General features: G+C 44.9%; 1 protein-coding gene across 1 annotated transcript in view; it reads right to left on the bottom strand.

Moving 5' to 3' along the window:
- Positions 1-19730, bottom strand: part of TRIM71 (tripartite motif containing 71) — a 57183-nt gene extending 37453 nt beyond the window's left edge. Inside the window, exon 1 of the mRNA XM_077304793.1 lies at positions 17186-19730. Coding sequence (XP_077160908.1) covers positions 17186-18100 — 915 coding nt within the window. The 5' untranslated portion in view covers positions 18101-19730. The remainder of the gene's footprint in view (positions 1-17185) is intronic.
- Between the last annotated feature and the right edge of the window lie 3657 nt (positions 19731-23387).

Consider the following 23387-nt stretch of genomic DNA (forward strand, 5'->3'; position numbering starts at 1 on the left):
GGAGGCTACACCTATGTCCTCTATGTCCTCCTTCCAACAGGGAAGAACAAGACTAGGCTTCTTCTAGGACTAGGAGGAACTGAAGTATAGATTCAAGAAATGAGAAGTAGGTATAAAAAGGCTGAAAAGGTATTGGCTGCCTCATGCTGAGTTGTAGGGGCCTTGCTGAACATTTTCCACCAAAAGTCTGATCTCCTTAACACAGGAAACAAATTGAGGAAAGTGAATGACTCCACCAGGAGACAGGAAGTCTAGAAGAACTTTAGTCCTGCTTCCTTGATGGACAGATAGCAATCACTCATGTCAAGATGCTTCTACCTCAGAGCAAGAAACAACTTTTTTCTCTTTGTCAATCCCCCCTCCCCCTGACTTCTGCATTCACATTCAGTCTTCACATTTCAATACAGGGTCTTCACAGAATTAGCTGCCAGGTCAAAAGGTGATAAAGAATGAACTGGATCCAGACATTGGCTTGAAAGCATATTGCATAGTGATATGAAAGCATATCAGTGATATCACATATCACTGCCAAAAAGGTCCAGCTTTTTACATGGAACAGCGCAGCTGCATCTCTTGATATTCTATATCGTATTTATTCAAAGAAACAACAGACGGAAAAATATCCCTGAGTTACGTGGAAAATTCTCTTTCATTTGTTGGAGAGGTCCTCACTGTGAGGGACAAGAGAAGATCCTGCCCTCTTTTCTTCCCCATCAGCAAAGGCCAATTGGATTCAAACAGCCTGAATGGGATGCTGAAAGGAGGGGAGACCGACGGAAGTTTAACTGTCAACAGGCTCCAAGCGAAACTGTTGGGTTTTGAAGGGAGAAGGGATTAGGCAGGAAACCAGCAGGATTAAGTCAGTTTGGTGTTTGGGTTAAGAGCAGCAGCTTCTAAGCTGGAGAGCTGGGTTTAACCCCCCACTCCTCCATATGCAGCCAGCTGGGTGACCTTCGGCTAGTCACAGTCCTGTTAGAGCAGTTCTGTTAGAGCTTTCTTAACCCCACCTAACTTACACGATGTCTTTTGCGGGGAGAGGAAGAGAAGGTGATTATAAGCTACTTTAAGACTCCTTTGGGTAATGAAATGCAGTATAAAAAAAAACAACTCTACTTATATAGTGTACAATTTTTTTACAGGCAGAGTTTAGATGTTCTTCCTCAATGAGGTGAATTGTGAAAGTTGTTAATGATCTTTAAATCTGACATACTGAAAGAATCAGCATTATAACCATTACAAGTATAACATACCTCCCAACTTCAGAACTATGTCAGCTACCAAGCAAGAGTGGAAAGGCAGTCTAGATCAGGGGTAGTCATACCCCTGGTCTAGATCAAGCTTACAAATTAAATAGTCATTTGTTATATGTGACTCTGTTATCTTCATTCTATATAGCCTACTAAGCACTCTATTCTGTAAGAACTTTTTAAAAAGGGGTCTTAATCTGTAGTTGATGCGATCTCTGGTACAGGATTAAGGAGCGGTGTGTATAAAAGACCAGCTGATTAAAAAAAAATACTGTACATCAGTGGTCCCCAACCTTTCCGAGGCTGGGGACCGGCAGGGCATCGGGCCGCGCCCCCGCGGACCGCGCCCGTGCGGGCCATGCCCGCGGATCGGGCCGTGCCCGAGCCGCGCCCGCGAGCCGCGCCCGGGCCGCGCCCACGGATCGGGCCGCGCCCGCGGGCCGCGCCCGCGGATCGGGCCGAGCGGGCGTGGCCCGCACAGGCGCGGCACGGCCCTGATTCCCTCTCCCCGCCTCCCGCAGTAAGAAGCTTCCCGGGCCGCAAGCTTGCGGCCTGGGAAGTTTTTTACTGCGGGGGCGGGGCGGGGAGAGGGAGCCGCGGCCCGGTGTCATGGCCTTTGCGGCCCGGCACCGGGCCGCGGCCCGCAGGTTGGGGACCACTGCTGTACATTACAAATCTAAAGTTAACAGTGGACCAGTTATGCTAACATGACAGGAGGGAGTGGGTTGTGAGGCGAGTCACAACTCTCCTAGCTGAGAGATTTGTGTTGGTAAAGTTGTATACAATAAAATAATGAAAGCTTTTTTTTGATCAGGGCTGACATACTCACCTACCCAGAAGCTGTGGAATTTGGTGTTGCATACCTCACCATGCAATTGCCCCAGAGACCCTACATTCTACACCTTTACTTGCTACTTTTGTTTTCTTTTTGGATTTTTTCTCCTGGCCTGCATAGATTCAGTCTCTGAGTGTAGTTGGGAAGCAAATGTTGAAACACCAGAACAGGAAGATGAAATACAGAAAGGAAGTTGGGATTATCTTCTCTCACTCAATTTCCCCTCAATATTAGATGCACCCACAAACTTCAGCAAGAAGCAAAAGATGTCAGACTCTTGAGGATAGAACACCTGCAGGTAAAGAAAACTGTGCAATAAATCTTTTCCCCACTCAACTGCAAGATTACTAGCATTGTTTCAAAGTCTGTCCATGTCTAACAACCCAAAGTAATGATGCAATCTTCTCTAAAAGCAAACACAACATAACAAGGTAAAACAAAGGAGAAACTGCTAAATCTGGAGATAAAGATGGCCTGTCAGATAATTTGGTCAAGTGGTCCCATTTAGACCTCTCTGGGGACAAAGTATGTGGTGTAATACTGGGAGAGTGACCAAGCCTAAAAGGCTTGGGGCAGGGGTACTTGAAGGACACCTCCCACCCACAAGTGCAAAGGAGAGGGTAGCAACAAGAGATGGCACATTTTCAAGAATGACACCATATCTTTGAACTGCTTTCCCTTTACCTGGCTTCTAGACATCGGGGGCAGAAGATTATTTTCCCCCAGGGCTTTTATACTAAGAGTTTTTCTCTTTTAGGTGCTTCAGTTGTGCTTTTAGCCTGCTTTATGGATATTCTAGACTAGAAAAGCAAGAGTTCAGGAGCATCTTAAAGACTAAGAAAATTTGTGGCAGAGTATTATCCTTTGTGAGCTGCTGCTCACTTAAATCCCTGGAAGAGTGCGTCTGTCTACTGCAACAGACAAACAGCTATGCATGTTGATTGATCTTTGTGGATATTTTGTAGGTTTGATTATAAAGGCTGCTAACTTTATAGTAATGGTTTTAAATGTGAGTCACCTGAACAGGTGGCATAGCAGCTGCCTAAATAAAGTAAGGTAAAGGTATCCCCTGTGCAAGCACCGGGTCATGTCTGACCCTTGGGGTGACGCCCTCCAGCGTTTTCATGGCAGACTCAATACGGGGTGGTTTGCCAGTGCCTTCCCCAGTCATTACTGTTTACCCCCCCTGCAAGCAAGCTGAGTACTCATTTTACCGACCTTGGAAGGATGGAAGGCTGAGTCAACCTTGAGCCAGCTGCTGGGATTGAACTCCCAGCCTGGTGGGCAGAGCTTTCAGACTGCATGTCTGCTGCCTTACCACTCTGCGCCACAAGAGGCTCCTAAATAAAGTATCCATGTTTAAATTCAGTACTCCTTCCCAGACAAAAATATCTTTTATAGTATGTAATGTCAAGAAAGAGAATTTACCCTGCTCAGGCACAGGCTATGTTGAAAAGAATGATAATATAATTATTTTTTCAGCCTACCCTTTGCCGTCAGCTCTTCTGAAGCAGATATATACTTTTACTCTGTACACGTGTTTAAATCCACACACTGACAAGATGCTAAACAAAAAGCTAACAAAAACCCAATCTGAGAAAACAAGTCAGGAACCCGAAGGTTGAACACAAAAAAATATTAACATTAGAATACAAATATTTATTATTTAGTGTACAGTTAAGGAGATTAAGAACAGCCTTAAAATATAAAAATTTTAGTCCTGCCTCCATCTCAGAGCAAGAAACAATATTGCATAAACCAAGAAATCTGTGCAATAGTGCACATACAATCTTAATGGTTGTACATTATATGGTAAAGGTAAAGGTAAAGGTATCCCCTGTGCAAGCACCGAGTCATGTCTGACCCTTGGGGTGACGCCCTCCAGCGTTTTCATGGCAGACTCAATACGGGGTGGTTTGCCAGTGCCTTCCCCAGTCATGACCGTTTACCCCCCAGCAAGCTGGGTACTCATTATATGGGTACATTATATGACCGTAGATCAAATGCATTTTGACCTTAAAGGGTCTTCATCAGTGGTCCAATAAATTAATAGATAAGCACACACACATATATATTATAATATTAAAATTGGTGGACCTGATTGGTGGCATAAGTATTGCAAAATGTGAAGCTCCTGATAATGTATAAAAATGATTTCAGATATAGAGTTCATAAGAATCAAAATTGTCAAAATTCCTGTGTGTGTATTTGCATATGCAAACTGCCATATGTTAGATTTAAAATCCGTCCTCTATTAAACAAATTTCTGTATTTCCTTTACTAGAAGAGCCCCTTTTAATACAGAAATTGATTTAAAGTCTGAGTATTTCAAATGGGATGTAGGGATATTTTGGTTGCAAATTTCATACTGGGTAAAAAAGAAAACTAAATTATAAAAGTAGATTATGACAGGTTATCTAGAAATAGTTGTATTATATGAATCAACTACTCCTTTTATGAGCTTTACTCAATGCATCACATTAGGTTATTATTTATTATCATTAGTAATTAACCAATTTAAGAATCAATGACCATCAAAGTATCAAATCTAAGCTGTGTATTCTCTTTTCAAGCTTAAAGGTTTTACTGACATGACGCAGGAGAGGGAGTATCTTTAATTTAGTAACAAACCTCAAAATGCAAGCTACATCTGGAAAAAGACAAAAGCCAAAAGCCCAGCAGTACTAGGAAATTAAAACATTGGGTCAGATTCAAACAGACTAGGAAGTCAAAGGTCAAAGCGGCATTAAATCATTAGTTTCCCAGCTGCCACTAAGGCGTGGTGTTGACCTTTGATTTTGCAAGAGGTGGCCCATGCAATCTTTCTGGTGGCAATCTGGCCTTTCCCTTGCTCTATTTTCAACTAAGGCCTGAAAGGTGTACAGTAAGTATCCAGGCATCAAATAGCTGAGAACACTAAATGCATAAAGATGACACATTTATAGGATTACATCTATTGTACATTGGGGTCTCATTTTTAAGCTACAGAAAAACAGACATAAAAGAACACTGTCAATGTAGAAAAGAGGTCTGGTGGCACCTTAAACACTCCTATGTACACCTGTGGTTCACAATGTGCTTCTTCAAATCAAAAGCAACAGTCAGAGACATTAAATGAGGATTCTTGTGATATTTGCTCTATTTTGTGCAACAGGAGGAGATACAAAAGAGCCTAAGGAAATATATATTAACACATTCTCTGAACGTAACCCAAAAGAGATCAAGCTGGAACACATTGTGTTTAAAACTCCTTCAAGGATACTCCACACCAGGGGTAGTCAAACTGCGGCCCTCCAGGTGTCCATGGACTACAATTCCCATGAGCCCCTGCCAGCATTGGACATCTGGAGGGCCGCAGTTTGACTACCCCGCCACACAGTCTCCATTGGAGACTGAACTTCATACAGGAAAAATCATCACATATGAAACACTTCCTCTGCTACTGAATTTCATCTCTAAGGCATTCTGCTTTTGATATGGGCTACCTTTGCAAATACTGCCAAACAATACCAGTACATGCTTCTGTAAACAGGAAATCTTCCAAATACTGAAAACTGAAGGATTCAGACAACTGGAGAAATATCCAGTATGAAAACTAACAGAGGAATCTTGAGATACAGATCAAACATATTAACGGGTTGGTGGCTAATGGGCCACGGAGCAGTAATATTCAGAGGAGAAAACATGACTTCCTAGATCAACTTTGCAACTGTCTCCTTACAAAAGAAAGGCAAGCAGGAATGCTAACAATAGTGATCAATCCAATGTGTAAGAAAGAGAACAGGGTATCAAAGGAAAAGATTAATTCTGTGCAGATAACCACCATGAGGGCTCCAGGTCAGTCTCACCACTTCTTTACATCTTTTGACCTTCTGGTGAACACAAGAGTTTGTCATATGCTGACTGGGAAGGCTGATGGTCTTGTGTTATGTTGCCCACCCTTAAAAGGTTTATGTTTATTTGCTAGGGGCAGTTAAGACTTAGTGTGGGTTGTTGTATCCTGCCCTCTTATTACAAAAACAAGCTGGCAAAAGAGAAAATGTTCAGACCTAACAAAACTGTTGCAGTATCCGCAATGCTGGTTTGCTCTAATTCTACACAGGCCTACGCTTGAAGACAATACAGAAGCTTCAACTGGTACACAATGAGAAAGTGCATGTGCTATCTGGAGAGAGCCACTACTCACACATTATGCCTAGTTGATACCTAATCCCAATAAAACTGGAATAATGGGGGGGGGGGACAACCAAGGAGATGGTCATCTTATATTCTAGAGGGGGTTGCAGTCTCCATAAAGGGGCCAGTTCATAGCTTGGAGGTGCTCCAGGGCCTCTCATTTCTCTTAGCAGCTGCCTGTTGAATAAACAAGATGGCAGTGGTGGCCACGGGTACCTTTCATCAGCTTTGGCTGGGATACCAACTGCAGCCCTTCCCAGAAGTGGGGAAAGCTCATATCACAGTCATGCATGCACTGAGCAGCACTGCTTGCTTTTAGATGTTAAGAGGGGACAGAGTCATGAAGAACTTGCTTCTTATACATAAGATTATGCAAAGATCACCCAGCAGCTACAGTTTGTACAGAATGCTGTGGCCAGAATATTGACTGGAGTAAGTCGCAGAGAAAATATTTCTTGTTACCCTATACTAGCTCCCAGTTTGTTTTTGGGCCCTTTAGCCCTTTATTCAGCATACCTTAAAGACAAGTTTCTTCCAAATGAACCTAATCCAATCCAGTCTTCTTAAAGGCCCTTGCTGGGGTGCTCCACTATTTGAGGCTAGATAAGTGACAACCCAAAAAAGGGCTTTTTCTTGGTCATGGCAACAAAAATTTAGAATTCCCCTCCCAGGGAAGATTTGTCTGTCTTCCTCTACTATTGACTTCCATCAGCAGGTGAAGACTTTTGTGTGTGTCCCATTCGGAACCCCCCCCCCCCATTAACTTCTCTCTGTTTTTTGGTCTGAAAGCTCTGCCCATGAGGCTGGGAGTTCAATCCCAGCAGCCGCCTCAAGGTTGACTCAGCCTTCCGTCCTTCCGAGGTCGGTAAAATGAGTACCCGGCTTGCTGGGGGGTAAATGTTAATGACTGGGGAAGGCACTGGCAAACCACCCCATATTGAGTCTGCCATGAAAACGCTAGAGGGCGTCACCCCAAGGGTCAGACATGACCCGGTGCTTGCACAGGGGATACCTTTACCTATGTTTTTACTACATTATTGTATAAATAATTCTAATGTTGAAATGGTCCAATGTTTGGTGTCCTCTGCCCTGGGAATCCTACTTGGGCAAAAAAGCTGCATAAAAAAGGTTTTAAATAAATATCCTGACATTGTTACATTAGTTTCCAATACAAATAGGTCCTTACAAATTCAGTTCATAGTGTTAGTTGACCTTTAACACCCATATACTTAAAGAACTGCCTCTCCCAGTAGTAGGGAACCCATAAACTTCGTTCTTCCAATCATTCTGTGCTTCTCATGCTCTCCTGTAGGCATGCTTTTTTTTAAGTTCTCTTAGCAGCTTCACAAGATGCATGGCCAGGCTGGTTTCAATTCCACTGGCAGCATGATGAAAAGGAAACACAACTGTTCCAAACTAAATTCAAATGGGTAGCTGTATTGGTCTGAAGTAGAACAAAATCAGAGTCCAATAGCACCTTAAAACCAGTCGTACATGCACTAGAAAGCTCATGCCTTGAATAAATCTTTGTTGGTCTTAAAGGTGCTATTGTTCCGAACTAGAAACTGGTATAAAGAATAATTAAAACTCAAAAACTGGCTGAGCAGTATCTGAGTTTAGCACTAATTTTTTTTACACTACATATTCAAAAGAGTGTGACACTCCTAGGCTGCTGAGTCATCACCCAAGAATATCAGCAAAACTCAAGTCTACGAGCAATCAATAATTCTCATTAGGATATCAATTTGTTTCTTTAACAACACCAACAGAAAGGGAAGATGAGGTGAGATTATACCCAGTAAATTTATAGAAGGACAACTGTCTTTTAAGTATAGTGTAAGCAAGATCAACATCTGCTTCATAGGAACGTGTGAGAAGATACAAGGATCACTTGAAAAGAAAGGTGGTATCTCTTTCCATGAAGCCCGTTCAAGGGCTTTCCAGGCTATTTTATTACACCTTCATTGTCTCCCATTTGCTTGCCGAAGCTTAGAAAGAGATGAGTTTCTAGTTTAGATGCCTTTAAGAAAAATAAGAATAAGAGGAGTCAGGGCTTCAAGTTTCCACTTAAATCAAATAAGCTTCTTTTATTCCATCCAACCCATGGAATATTCACTAAATGCAACAATATCCTCCATCAGAGCATGGTAATTGTAGTCCATGGATATCTGGAAGACCACAGGTTGACTACCCCTGCACTAGACAACTAGGCGAGAATATGCCGAATTCCAAACGTACGTAATACATTTGTAAATAACCTTGCTTAGGAAGTGAGAGCCAGAAGCATGCTCAAGTGGAGGTCAGGAAGCCTTTTAGCCAACACACCAAAGCCCATGTCTATTACTCATCACCATTCCAAGATAAGGCTGATGCTCAGAGAAACTTCAAGTTAATCGGCAGTCGTGATGTAGAGCAGAAAAGGATCCAAATTAGGAAATGGTGCAGCACAGCTCAGTTTTTCTCTTTAACCATCGAGTTTATGAGCAGCAGCCCAAGTGGAAACACTGCCTCCAAAGTACCCATCTCTTGCGTTGCTACAGTCAGGCTTCTAAATAGGAAGGTAAAATCACCGCACCTGTCTCTACAGTATCTTCCCATCCCAACAAGCCATGGAGATTCTAAGCAAGCCCTGCTTGCTTTTAGATTTCAGAAGAGGGGGAAGTCATGGAGCACTGGCCGCTTATATCCTACTGCACCGCAAATTAGTGTGGAACTAAACTGTATTTTGATACGCCTAGACTAAAGCAAGCAAATATGTCAAGGTCTATAAAGGTTACCTGGCACAAAATACCACGTGTTTCCTGAACTGCTTCTACAAAGCAAGAATCCTTTGTGGTACTAGAATAGCTGTATGTTACTGGGTTGTATGGTTGTAATTGCTAACACACAACTGCTAAAACTTGGCTTCATTTTAGCTCAGTAGGTACAGCTACAGCAGGAATATTTTTTTAAAGAAATAACTACATTCTGCAATGCTTTGCTCTGAACTTTTAAAAGCACTGATGCTTCTAGTTCCTCATCCAGAGGGAAAATTCATAGGGTTTCCCAATGAGCAGCTACTAAAATCACATGAGAAGCCATTAGAGATGGAAAGAGATAAGCTCTAACCAAGGTGTACAAATTTAGATTTAGACAAGTTTACATTAGAATCTAATGTTTCACTGGAGTTACAAACAAGTACATGTGGGTAATATCAATTTTTCTTTCCTCACTATAAAGAGATACCCCCCTCCACCCCAACTTTGCTTCAAAATTCACAGGAGCAACATAATGGGCTGCATTTGACAACCACTGGTATTCATCACTGCCACTATTTTGGTTCCTAAGGAAATGCAACTTCCTGGTTTTCATTTGATACACAGTTAACAGACATTTAGATGCAAAACACCAAACAGAACCAACGTGCAATTTTTCATTGTTTGAATTCCTAAAATATTCTTTCAAATAAAAACAACAACAACCCAAGAACCAAACACATCCTCTTTATTGTTAGATTGTTCAGATTTCTTTTTGCCCTGAAGGGGCAGAGCACAAAAGCAACATTAAGGTAGCTATTAATCTGCTTAAAACATGCTCCAGATTCCATGATTAATTTTTTTTTAAATACAGTTGGCAAGATCCAAGCCAAACCATCACAACACTTGTTTTAGTGTGGTTAGCACATGTGAAAAGAGGTGCCATTTCAAGATGCTCAATTCAGCCCACTCATAAGTTTAAAAGGTCACACAGCTCTGTCAGAGCAAGAATATACACATTCCAGGAAGTAAAGCTACAGGAGTGTTTTCATTGTTTCGAAACACACACACACACAGTCTGTTTCTCATTTACAAAAAAGACCACAACACAAATCCCCATTATTTTTTTAATTCTTTCTAAAAGTATCTATTGGTAGTCCAAAGACACACTTTCCTCAAAAATAGGCATAAACCAGATAGGAAAGGAAACATCTTGAAGACACATCTGAAATAACATCTTTGATGAAGTGAAACAAGCTGCAGGATCAGATCCTTTGCTCCAAACACTCACACACATTTTGAACTGATTGCTTCTTATGCAACCATCTCAGACTTGTTCTGCCTTTTTCAGTGAGCAAAGCTAGTTCTTATATGGGACAGAGACAGCCATGCAAATAGATTCCCTCCTTCATATACTCCATTTCCCTTTCTCATCTCAGAATTACGGCACTGTCACAGCCATCTCTTTACTGGTAAATTTAAGACAAGGGTCAATCATGCAGTGATTTGCCCTTTTCTCCTCCTGCTGCAATCAAAATCTCTAAGAACCAGGACTCTGTAACACCCAAAATGGCTTCAGGACGCCAGCCACCCTGATGCATGACAAAATCATTTGAATATTCCTTCAGGCACCTTTGCTCCCAAGGTGAACTCTCTATTTTTTTTTTTTTTAAGCACAGTAACCCTAACAAAATGGATGGGAAAGCCCAAGAAGATAAGAGATTCCAAAGATATCCTCAAGCTTTCTTCTGGTTCTTTGTTGAAGAAGTTATCTTGCTTCGTTCATTGGAGTCATCGCCCCCCCTCCCCCCACATACTAACATGGCTTTAGCCCTTCATAAGGAAACACAAAGGTAGCTTGTCTAATGGCACTCAAAGTAGGAAGGTCACTTGGGCTCACAGCAGGAGACCCACCCCAGGCAAACAAGCAAAAAAAATAAATAAAAAAAACTGGGTGGGGAGGGGTACTCACTGGCAGGACCAACCACAGTGCAATGATCAGGGGAAACTAAACTGGGTTCAAATTTGCTTAAATGCTGGCCTTATAATCTGAATGTCAAAACTGGCTTCAACCTCTTATTAGCAAGAGACTATCTTGAGTGTCATCCTGCCTCTAGAAGCCCCTTTAGCTGCTAATCTGAATTCTTCTTCTCGTCTTTATGTTCAAGAATATTTGGAGCCAAGAGTAATGTTTAACTTTCCTAATTTTAGAGCATATAGAGCCAACTGTCACTTTTTCGCTGGCTGAGGCTTGGTGAGGGGGGCGGACATTGGAGCAGCTTATTATGATAGCTGGCACCATGCAGTCTGTTGTTCAAACATTCTCACAGAGATACTTAAGTCTTTTAGGTAAACAGTTCCTATTATCCCAGTGTCATGGTTTTGGTGAGTTGTTTAAAAGAACCAAATGGCAACACTGCTGGCGAGTATCTTTACAATACACATGCATTAATTTTTAACAAAATTTAAGAATGTAGCACTAGAACTACAGGACATACGCTGGTGGAATTGTAGGGGGGGAGGGATTTTTTTATTGCTCTTAATTTTTATAAGTGTATACAAAATCCAAATCCCATCCCATTTTACCCACAATTCTTCATGTAATTTGACTCTGGAGCACACACACAGTTTAACGCTTGGAGATGCTTTAAGACTGTGTCTCCATCACCCAATGTGTTCACAAGAAGTGTGTAAAAAATTCTTATTTCCATGACAGGGAAGGGAGTGGAAATTGCATGGGTGAGAAGGAACAGAAATCATTGTGAATAGCATCTCAGATATTTTAGCCAGAAACACTGTTCTACGAAGATACAAAGTTTCCTAAGATCTGGATGAAAAGTTTTTGAAGGGTTTTAAATCCTTTACTATGAGCACACATAGTCTAAAAACAGCTGGACTACATGAAGACATTACTTAAGCAAACAAATGTTCCCTTCTCTCACAACCCCTCTCTCTGTTTTCCCATTTAACTTCCCTATGGCAATTGATACAGCTAGTTTACACATACGTATACTTAATCCTTACAAACTTTAAGGATATTTTTGGTATCTCCCCATCCTACAAGAAAACAGCTAAGAAACAGAAGCACCAAAACCCAAACTTACATATGAACAAACCCCGTGAGATTAAAAGTGTGGCAGCGCCCCACCCCCCACAAAAAACTGACAAAGGACATAAAGGATAAAAAGAGGCACATGTTCATTTTAAAAGCCATGAGAAATACAAAGATACTTTTCCATAGTGGTTCTAGTTCTTCAAACAGCAGCATCATGGTTATAGGTGCCAGACTGAAAAAGAATCTGGAATTCTTCAAGCTTCTCTTAAAGCATCTCTTTAAAATGGAAGAGTCATTCAACAGTGGGAGATTAATTCAAAGGTTTAAGTTAGGTCGCAGTCTGACCCATCATGTTTGACAGTGCTGCTCTTTTTACATCCGGATTTTGTGACACAATCCAGTACATTACAGCACGAAATTGCGGAAGTAGCCGGGACATTATTTTCCTGATCACTTTCAACTCAACTCAAATCGACCTGCCATACTGTTGTTTATTTGATACAATGAAACAAGTGTATTTCCATTTCCTTTCTGACACATTGATTACTTATATCTTGATGCTTAGAAGCAGATCTCAGAAAAAGATAACGGATATCATCCTATGAAAACTGGCATAAAATACCTCTCCCTTTTTATTGCTGTTCTGAGTGAATGTTTTTACAGTAGTTGAGGTTTAACACATACAACTATTGTGGTTTCTGAAAACCTTCATTAGTGGTGGCCATTTTGAGGTGAACTATGTGGCAGCCATCTTCATAAAGGGCTTACCATTCAGAAAAAGTCAATTATTCTCTATGCCACTGCAGTTATCCCCAAAATATTGCCTGCAGCTACATGAAAAAATTGCCTATTGCACAGTGCGCTGCACAAGATAGTTATGAGCCTTGGTCTTCACCAGGCTGTGTGAGCAATAGACAGGACAGATATATCTTTTTCAGTTGAAAACCTTGAATGACAAGAAGAACTAGAACATCACACTTATTCTCCCCTCCTCAATATGTGATACAAGGCAAACTACATTTCTTCTTCTTCTTCCCCACTGTAACACAAAACCTCTTTTAAAGATCGTTGATGAAGTGGGGTTGGTGATGTTCTGAAACACTTGCTAAATGGAGGTACATCAGCCCTCAGTGACAAATGAACAAAGGACATTTTTTGAACCTGCAATAATTTGAGGATTCCAGAGTACAGACAGGATGTTTGCTGTCAATGCCGTTTTGTAAAACAAGTATAACACAGAACAAATTTGAAGTCCAGCAGCACCTCTGAGACTAACCAAGTTAAGCAACTTGGTTGGTCTTAAAGGTGCCACTGGACTCTAAATTTGTTCTACAGCTTCGGACCACCACGGCTAGCCACTTGAAAGTATGACACAGCTAAAAGATGAGACCATTTTAAAGTTTTCAGCCATCACACAAGACTTCTGTCATTTGTAGTCTCAGCTCTGTATTAAATACTTAACTGTAGTCGTTGTAAGACAGGTAGACATACCCAAGATGCCATAATAAAGAATTTATAGTTTCTTGAAAGGCAAGTCTTAATGATTGTAAATGAAAGTAACTAGATAAATGGATGCTTATTGACACCATCAAGAGAAATATTCTAACCCCATGCCTTTGCATTCTTAATTTTGTCTTTAGAGTTTCAATTGTACTTCAAGTGTTCACAAATAGGCAGGAGCATTTGTTAAATTCTAGAGAGCTCTGTGGGAGACCCAAGTACTAATGAGGTTGTTTTTGCATTTCCTCAAACCATGCCTGAAATGTCTTTTTAAATATTCCTTTTATTTTTCACATGCAAGCATCCTTTTATGCCTTCCTCAACAAGCATACAAAAAAAAAAACTTAAAAACATTGCCAGTTTCTTGGTCTGAATGCTTTATTACATGGTGATCTGCCAAGGACTTCCTAAAATACAATCTCTTTTTAAATTTAAACGGTCTATTTACATGGTAATATTCAAGGGCCTCCTTTTCCCATTCAGTTCTCAGACATGATCTTATCTCAAAAGTAGTCAGAACCAACTTATTTTTTAAAAAAACTAGGGAGTAAGCTCTCCTCTGTAACAATGAGGCTAAATGGAAAATTCCACTATGGCATTATGCAAACTGCCAAAAGGAATGCTGGCGCGCAAGTTGAATTTCATCCCATGCGGTTGCACCTAAGCATTATTTCTCTGAAAATTCTTAACAGTCTTCTAATAGCCGTGTGACTAATGTTAAATATAGCGGTTAAAAACTAATTTACGCAAACTGAATTCCTTTAAAATTAGGAAAAAATATTTGCACGAAAATATAAGTTCCAATGTGCAGCAGCATTTTGTTTATAGATTACGATTGGCATCAATTCAGTTTCATTAACCTACAGTGCAAAGCTACAGTTTTAAAGCAGTAAGGTAATGGTTAGTCACTACATTATTTTCTTTACATTTGTCCGATGGCTAGTCCGTTCCTTCCTTCCTTAGAAGCTGTTTGCTCATTAAGGTATCCGTGCTGCTCCAGCAACTCCTAGCACTGCTCTCCATTTCTCGTATTTAAAATTCCCAGAATTTAAAATGCTAGGATATTCATTGTCCAGCTCTTACTTCAAATAATCACTTCTAGAAGTTTGGATTTTGCTCTGTTTTATCCTCTGACAAAAAATTCTCCCCCTTTCCAAAACAAGTTTCCTCACTTTCAGATCCACAAATGCTTTTCACCATCAGGATAAAGGAATGTCAATAACCTTATCCCTTCCTATATATATTTTTAGAATGCATTTGAACGTAAAGTCTATCTGGAACAGCTCTCCCCTGTTTCAGGATAGGCAGGAGGGTATCAGTGACTTATTTGTTTTCACATTTCTTTTCTCCAACCACTGTTTCCAGCTGTACCAGCACCACTGGCCCATGGCCCTATTTTATTTTCTTCCCTGCCAAATCTGCCAGAAAGATTACAATATCCAGTCTTTGCCATATTGTAACAATTTGACAATTTGTTGGTTTTTTTTAATGCCACATCAAACCAGGCAAGCTTACAGAAGCTCACCACAAGAGCCCTCATTCTCATGGCTTCCTAGACAAATTTAATACTACTTACAGGTTTCTTTTCCAAAATCCTTAAAAGCAGTTAAAGATTTTGTCCACTCATAGGAGGTATGTGTGTGTGTGTGGCATCACGGGCTAGAAGAAATCTGTTTGCTCAGAAGAACTCACGTGTCCCATGTCCCAGGCTCAATAAAAGCTCCTAGAATCTTAACTCTTGTATTACTTGTCACACTCCTTTGTCAAAACTAGTCTTGTGATTCTTCAAAGTCTCATGAGCTGGGAAACAGTAATCTTATGCTCTTTCCACGGTGGGGGATTGAACATTTCCACTACAAAAACCAACAGCAAGCAAAGCAGTAAACAGAGAGAAGGAGCAATCCATTGTGCAGTGCAATCCAGAAAAAGACTACATAGAACCCTATTGAATCCATGAGCGTATTCCCACAAAGAAATTCTTAGGATTGCACTGTAAATTCAAGGAATTTAAGAATCTGCCTGTACCCCTCTGGTAGGGCTTCTGTATCGCTGAAAGAACCAAGCTGCCAGACTTCTCAAAAGGAAGTCACAGAAAAGAGGGAAGGGGTAAGACATGTGTGTCAATTTCTTACTCAAAACTTTTTCTGTGAACTACATCCCCACAGCAAAGACCTGCTTTTCAAAGTACTAAGTGGAACAAAGTACACTCAAGTGAAGCCCCAAGTTTGCCAGTTTACAGTTCCAATAATGCTACCTGACCCTACAGCATATGCAAAGGTCTACTGCTGTACAGAGCATTAAAGGAGATTTACTCTAAGCATGGACAGCTCCATGTGAACTAAGCATGCAAGAAACTGGGAAATAGCAATCTGTATGAGTCGGCAAAGGAAGAAAGTTGAAGAGTTAAACTCTTTAAAAGGGAATCTGGACTGCCAGATGTTGGGGGGAGAATGGTAACCTCTGTAAACAGGGTGTGCATGAGGGGCAGGAAGAGAACATGACAGCTCTGTAAAAAGGATGTGATCCAATGTCAGGAGACATGGAACCAACAAAGCTCCAGGGCAAAATGAGGACTGTATGTGGGAGATAAGCTATATATGTGAAGGGTTGAAAGCAATACTCCAGCATCCCTCGTATACTAACACAGGGTCATGGGGCATACATGTGAAAACCTTGTGAACATTTTAGAAGATCAGATGCAACTAAACTTCCTGATTACCATTTAATTATCCTCTTAAAGTTACATTATAGATGCAAAGAGTGATACAGGGACAACTCTCTCCCCAAACATTTATGGCTTACTTTAGAATTTTAATAATCTATAGAATTAGGGCTCAATGTTACGCACAATTAACAAACCAGGGATTTTCCCTCACTGCATACTACTGATGGTAAACGATACTCAAGGAAGATGAAGGAGCCATTTAAATGAGCTGACTCTTGCCTCAGATCCATGAAACAGCAATGCAAGTAACAGATCCAAAGTGAGTCTCACATGCACGGTTAAGAACAAAGTCCAGTGGCACCTTTAAGACCAAGGAAACTTAACTCTGAGTATTAAGCTTTGGAGACGCTGCACACTTCATCAGATCAGCCACCCATCTAGAAGGATGGTTACATTCCTCAAAATCAGCAAATAAAGGTGGTGCAGGAGACAACTTGACAAGACACTTGTGAGAACTCCCAGACTAACTGCTTCTTTTGCACCCCTCCGCAAAGGTTTCCCATTTTCACACACCTAAACGGACCGTCAGAAATTGACCTGAGACAGGCTTGGTATGCAGGGCTCCTTCTGCACACGTTGGGTAATCCCCGTTCAATGAACTTTAGAAGCAGACTGTCCTATTTCACATAGGAAAATCCAGCTGCAAAAGCACTTGGAAAGTGTCCCCCGAATGAGGCCAGTTGTAGCCTAGCCTTAGCCCCTGAACCTATTTGCAGACACTCCGAGGCTCCTCCTAACTCGTGTCCCGATCCGGGCCTCTCAACATCCCACCGGAGCCCCCTGCCCTTTACTACCGGCCAACCCGAAATCCACGGGGGGGGGAGGGGGTGTGTTAAGGAACTGGCCAGCGCTGGTTTCCTTCCTTCCTCCCCCAGCCCCTGCCCGGCGGGCCCAAGCGGGAGGGGGGCTCACCTCGTCGTCGTGCTGCTGGCAGTAGTTGACCCTGTCCGGGAAAACCGAGAGGATGTTGTAAGGCGCGGCGGAGTAGGGCTGGCCGACAGAGCCCGGCCCCACGGAGGCGGGCGGAGCGGCGCCGAAGCGCTCGATGAAGTGGTCCTTGGTGAGGCGGACGCGCTGGTGGGCGCGCACGCAGTTGTCGCACAGGTGCTCCTGGCAGTCGAGGCAGCGGGAGCTCACGGCGTTGCCTTCGTCGCACGAGCTGCAGCGGGGCTCGCCCTGCCGGCTGTGCGGCCGCCGGAGCAGCAGCGAGGAGCCGCCGCCGCCTCCCCCGCCGCCCGACGGCGCCGAGCCGGCGGCAGACCCGGGCGACGAGCCGCCGGCCGCGGAGCGATGCTGTTGCTGCTGCTGCTGCGCTTGCTGCTGGCGCGGGTTGTGGTGCCGGTTGTTGGTGCTGCTGTTGCTGCCGCCGCCGCCTCCTCCCGGCCCGCCGGGCCGCCCGTTGTTCTTCTGGTCCTCGGCGGCGGCGGCCACGACGACCACGTCGAGCAGGTTGCTGAGGAGGAAGTTGGAGGAGGGCAGCGCGTCCATGCCCGACGGCTCCGAGATCACCACCTTCTGGTCGCAGATGGGGCAGCGCAGCTTGAGCGAGTCCCCCGCGGCCGGGTGGCGCTGCGCCTCCAGGCACTGGCGGCAGAAGGCGTGCAGGCAAGGCAGGACGTGCAGGCGCCTCGACGGGGCGCACGAGGAGGAAGACGACGACGACGAGCCCCCGCCGCCGCCGCCCCCTCCTCCGCCGCCTCCGGACGAGTTGGACGTCTGCGAGGAAGACGACGAGGTGGACGAGTTGGAGGAGATGGGCGCCGGCGAGCCGCACATCTCCTTGCACAGCGGGCAGATCTGGAAATCCGACTCGGGGAATGAAGCCATTGGGAAGGGGGGAAGGGAGGGGGAGCGGAGGGGAGGGGCGCCGGCGGCGCAGCGCGCGCTCCCACCTAGCAGGGCGGCCGCATGGGCTGGCGCTGGCGACCCGCGCGCCGAGGCCTGGTGGGTGGCATCAAGGAGGCGCGCGGCTCGCCGCCTGCAGCTGCTGCTGCTCCTGGGGGCCTCTCGGCGTGGCGTGGCCCAGGCGGGGCGCTGGGAGCCGCTTGGCGCCCCCTGGCCGGCCGGCCCGCTCCGCCCTCCGAGCCGCTCTCCCGATTGGCCGCCCCCCACAAAAGCGCCCCCTACCTGAGCCGGCCCGTGCCCGGCTTAGCACCTCGGCGGCGGCGGGCGTCCCTGAGCAGAAAAGGGCGCCGGCCGCTCCTCTTGCGCGGCCAGTCAGCTCTCCTCGGGCGGCGGCGGCGGCGGCGGCGGCGGCGGCGGCGGCGGCGGGAGTGGGGCGGGGGAGGGACGGCCAAGTGCGGCTCCTGGAAGGAACTCGAAGGCGCGAGCGAGGGGGCGGGGGGAAGCGGGGCCCGGGGGCTCAGCGCTGTCTCCCGCGGCAGTCCCAGAGGCTCCGGCAGCCGCGCAAGTGGCCCAGGCAGGTTCCTCCGGCACCAATCCGCCCCCGCCGGCTCCTCCACCGCATGTCTGAGGAGCGGGAAGCGGAGAGGCAGACGAGCCGAGGGACCGGCGAGCCTCCCAGGGAGGGAGGGAAAGGGGGGGGGGCTGAGCGTCTGAATGGAGCGGGGGGCTCCCGCGCGTCTCCTGGCCCACCCGGCCTCCGGCGCTGGATTCTCCGGCCGCTCTTCCTCGGCGAGGCTGCCCAGCAGCGCCCAGGGCGGCGCGCACGCGGTCGGTCGGTCGGTGGGTCTGGCGTGGCTCTCGGGCGGGCGCAGCCGCGCTCAGGGCGGCGAGAGGAGCCGCCGGGGAGAAGAGCAGCCGCGGCAGGTCCCCGCCGGCCGCCTTGAATTATTCATGGGAGGCGGATTAGATTCGCTCGCGCAAATTGGAAGTGCCGCGCGAGGCTCTCCCAGCGGCCCCCTCTCCTCTCTTCCCCCCCCCCCCCCAAGCCGGCTCCTCTCGCCGCTTCGCCGAGCTCCGGCCGTCACCGGGATCGCCTTTCCTTTGTCATGTCGCCTCCGGCCGGTGCTCTGCAAACTTGTTCTTTAAAAAAAAAATGTCCTTTGCAATAATCTTTGTTAAACCAAAAAAAAAAGCAGGGGGGGAAGAGAAAAGTGGGAGGAAACACCCCGGATTTATACTCCCACTATCTTCAAGACGCCACCGGCGCGCGCAATTTTGCTTGTTTGTTTCAAGCCGGCGTTGGGTTCGAATTACGCAGCGGCAGCAGCAGCAGCAGCGCCGAGATCCCCGGCCAGAAAGCCAACCGCGCTTGGGTGCCCCGGGGCCATGGCGCTGGAGCCTGGGCGGCTTCTCGCCCGCGTTGCTCTCCCCGGGATGCGGCTGGCTAGGAAGGAGCCCGTTAACTCTCCCCCTCGCGTCGGTTTTGGGCGAGCGTCATTTCCCCCCCCGTGGCGCTCCAATATGTGGGCATTCCTCGGCCGCCTCTTTTGTGGATGCCTCTTCTTGAAACTGATCCGCCGCGCGGAATCCTTTTAATCTGCCGAGCAGCGGACTCACTTCCGCCTGAGCGCAGAGGGGGTGGGGACGGGAGGGGAGCGGGGAAGGGGAAGAAGGGGGGGGGGAGTCTAAAAGGCAAACAGGATACATTAACCCTCTTCCTGCTGCCCTTGCGGCTCCCTCGCCCCGGTAGGTTGGAGCACTAAAGCTTTTAGCAATCAAGCAGAGGGGGAGGAGGGTATCGATTCATCTAATCTTGATTTTTTTTCCCCCGTTGGGTTTTTTTTTAAGTGAAAAATAATTAGTGCTTTGGAAGGGTTAAATTCTAAGAAGTGAGATTCATGTGCCCTTGAATTCCTCCAGGATTAATTGTAATGTTGTCGGAGATAACGAAAACTCACCCTGCCCAGGGACGCAGAAGGACCTCACGCCCAGTTCCTGTATAGAGGGTTGCTCTTTAAAAGCTTTCTGGTTCTTTTATTATTTTGTTTTTTTTAATTGAACTGCGGGCGTGGGGGAGATGTTTCAGTGTTGCCTCCACAAAATGTGTTCTGAGCTGTGCTGCAATATGTTGCAACTAGATACAATTGTTCGTGCAGGGAAGAAACAATACAAAAGGGATAACAGATTCAATATGATAAAATCAGAGTCCAGTAGCACCTTTAAGACCAACCAAGATTTATTCAGGGCGTGAGCTTTTGAATGCAAGCACTCTTCTTCAGACTATGAGCTCCTTACATGAGGAAGAGTGCTTGCACTCGAAAGCTCACGCCTTGAATAAATCTTGGTTGGTCTTAAAGGTGCTCCTGGACTCTGATTTTATTGTGCTACTTCAGACCAACACGGCTATTCATTTGAATCTCGACTCAATATGAGATGGTGTTTCAAACATGTGCTTCCCCTCTGGCAACTCCAGGAGGCTTCTGCAAGCCTTGTTGTTCTGCAAATTAGGGCTGTGTTTCCCCAAAGCATACATTTTAATTGATCAAGCGGGTATGGATTTCCATACAGTCTGAAGACAATCCATGCAGCAAGGCATCCCCATTGAAGAGGTATCCCCCTTGCCAGGCGGGTGGGGCTGACCCAGAGAGGAATGCCTCCTGACCTGCCCCTCACATTTTTAATTTTTTAAAATCTACAGCCTGATGGATCAAGGGCATCTCTGTCATCCCTATTTTTTTTAGTTAATCAACTAAATGTTGCAATCCTACTAGGAAAGCCTCAGAATATTTGAGGATGAGGTAGGATTTCCGAACACAAAGTAGCAACATAACTTTTAAGAGAAGAAACAATTTGTTGGAGGCCGGTTCGCAAATATTAAAATTTATCTTTTCATAAAAATATTGCAATTTTGATAAGTGAAGAAACAGAAAGGCAACTGCAGATGTCTGGTAAGTAATATTTTAGGAGGAGAAGACTTGCCTGCTGTAGTCTGCCCTTGCTGATCGTCCTACTGCTGAAAACATTCAGGGATAATCAACCTGTGGTGCTCCAGATGTCCATGGACTACAATTCCCATGAGACCCTGCCAGCATTTGCTGGCAGGGTCTCATGGGAATTGTAGTCCATGGACATCTGGAGCACCACAGGTTGACTACCCCTGATTTAGATAGCTTACTGTTAGGGCTTATTGGGGATACAGAGTGTTCAGACCTGAGATCTGAGTTCTCCATCTTACTAAAGATATGCAGCTGTTCCATACAGTTAAGTCAAGGGGAAAATACTAAAACCCCCGTGGTGTTCAAAGTGTAAATGGCTCCTTCCTTCTTGGCACAAAAATGCACTGATGTAAAAAGGGTGGGTTTGCAGACCTATCCGCTTTGCCACCCTCTGTATAAAATTACAAAATTGAATTTTTATTAACATATTCCCAAGATTTAAACATGCCCTTGTAGACTGCATAAAGCCATGTGCAAAATCAGCATTCACTATTATTTTGAAAGCACGCTTTGAGATGTTCCTGTAACCTGTACAAAGAGCAGAGTTCAAGTTACTGGGTTGCTCCTGTATTAAATAACCACAGATATGACATCCAGTGCCATCTTAAACATACAAACTGTAAAGCAGCTGCATCAACAAGAACCAAATTGGGCATTTGATTGCAAAGGAGGAAAGAAGAATGTTGCACAAGAATTAAAAACCTGATTATGTTCATGCCCCATTGATTGTTGTGTTAGCTGACGGCTAGGTCCTTATAAATGTATCCTTTGCCCTGCCATGTCAGCTTGGTACTAACAAGTTAATCGTTTCCTCCTTTGTTAAATCAAGGAAATAATATTTTGTTTATTAAGATCTAAAACTTGCCCATGCTGGTAATAGAAACATCATTTTAAAGAAACAGGGTCTACACTGTAAACATAGACATCACTTTGAAATTAGGGCTGCTTTTGGAGTGCTAAAATCTTATTGAGTTAGATGGATTTAGGTGTGCTAGCTTTGTGCTGGGTTGCCAATTCCAGATTGTTTATCCCACCTCACAAACCGCTATCTAGACGGCTTCAGCAGTCCTGATCTGTGCCTACAGTTCCACAAATATTTATTCACAGGAGCAAATTGGCATTAGGAATTAGCTCTCAGCCCTGTCTATCTGTCCCTGATAGCAGATTTGTAACTAGCAGGGATTCTCTAATTTGGGTATGTTTTTAAACATTCCAACATCATCAGATCTATTGCCCTTCAAACATTACTAGGAAATTGGATAATAACATTTGAGTCCAATGGCACCTTTAAGGCCAGCAAAGATTTATTTGAGGCGTGAGCTATCGTGTGCTTCCTCAGACAATAGAAACCTGGATGTTTGTGTACTATGTTTATTTTTTTTAATTAACCTTGACTACATTTTTTCTCCTGAAGATATCCTAACCCAAAGGAGGAAATTGGTTCTTTCATACAGTCTCTCCCTTCTCTCCCCATCCTCTCTCTCCCCCTGTTATCCCAGAGCATCCTCTTTTGACCATGGAGGATCCCCTGAAAACAGGGCTGGAAGTGGCCAGTTGGCCACACCTCCCTGTCACACCCTAGGAGAAGCGGGGGGGGGGGGGGGAAAGAAAGGTGGTTTGAGGCAGGAGTAGGCATCTAGAATATAGGGGAAAGGACAGGGAGCCCTTGGGGAGCTCTGGGAAAGCCTTGGTAGGGAAATGATTGTCTTAGACCGTTTGCACACTGGGAGCTTCACTGCCCCACCTCCCGTGCAGGAGCACAAATCGGGGGCGGATGAGGTGCACCGGTCCAAATGCTCCCCCATGAGAGTGTAGGAAGAGGTGGGGCAACCTGCCACAACGAAGACTCCAGCCTACAGCCCAGTATGAAACCTTCAGTGTATCAACGATCTTAGAGAGCATCAGTAATAGTTCTGTTTGTAAGTGCATGTTGGCAGGGGCTCATGGGAATGGTAGTCCGTGGACTTCTGAAAGCTACAGCTTGGCCACCCCTGGTGTAGTGATTAAGAGTGGCAGCTTCTAATGATTTGATTCCCCACTCCTCCTCATGCAGCCAGCTGGGTGATTTTGGGCCAATCTCTGTTCTCTTTCTGTACAATGATGTTTCTCTTCAATAAAATTATTTTGTTATTTTAAACACCCTGGTGCTACACTCCATTTAGTACGTGATTCTGGTTTGAGTCAGTTGCTTCATTTGTTGAACAGGGATGTCAGTCGGATATAAATTTTGTTATCTTTAGTCCTGCTTCTCAAACAACAGCCAAAGCAACGTG

The sequence above is a fragment of the Paroedura picta genome, chromosome 11 (assembly GCF_049243985.1).
Source record: "Paroedura picta isolate Pp20150507F chromosome 11, Ppicta_v3.0, whole genome shotgun sequence".
In the NCBI taxonomy this organism is placed as follows: domain Eukaryota; kingdom Metazoa; phylum Chordata; class Lepidosauria; order Squamata; family Gekkonidae; genus Paroedura; species Paroedura picta.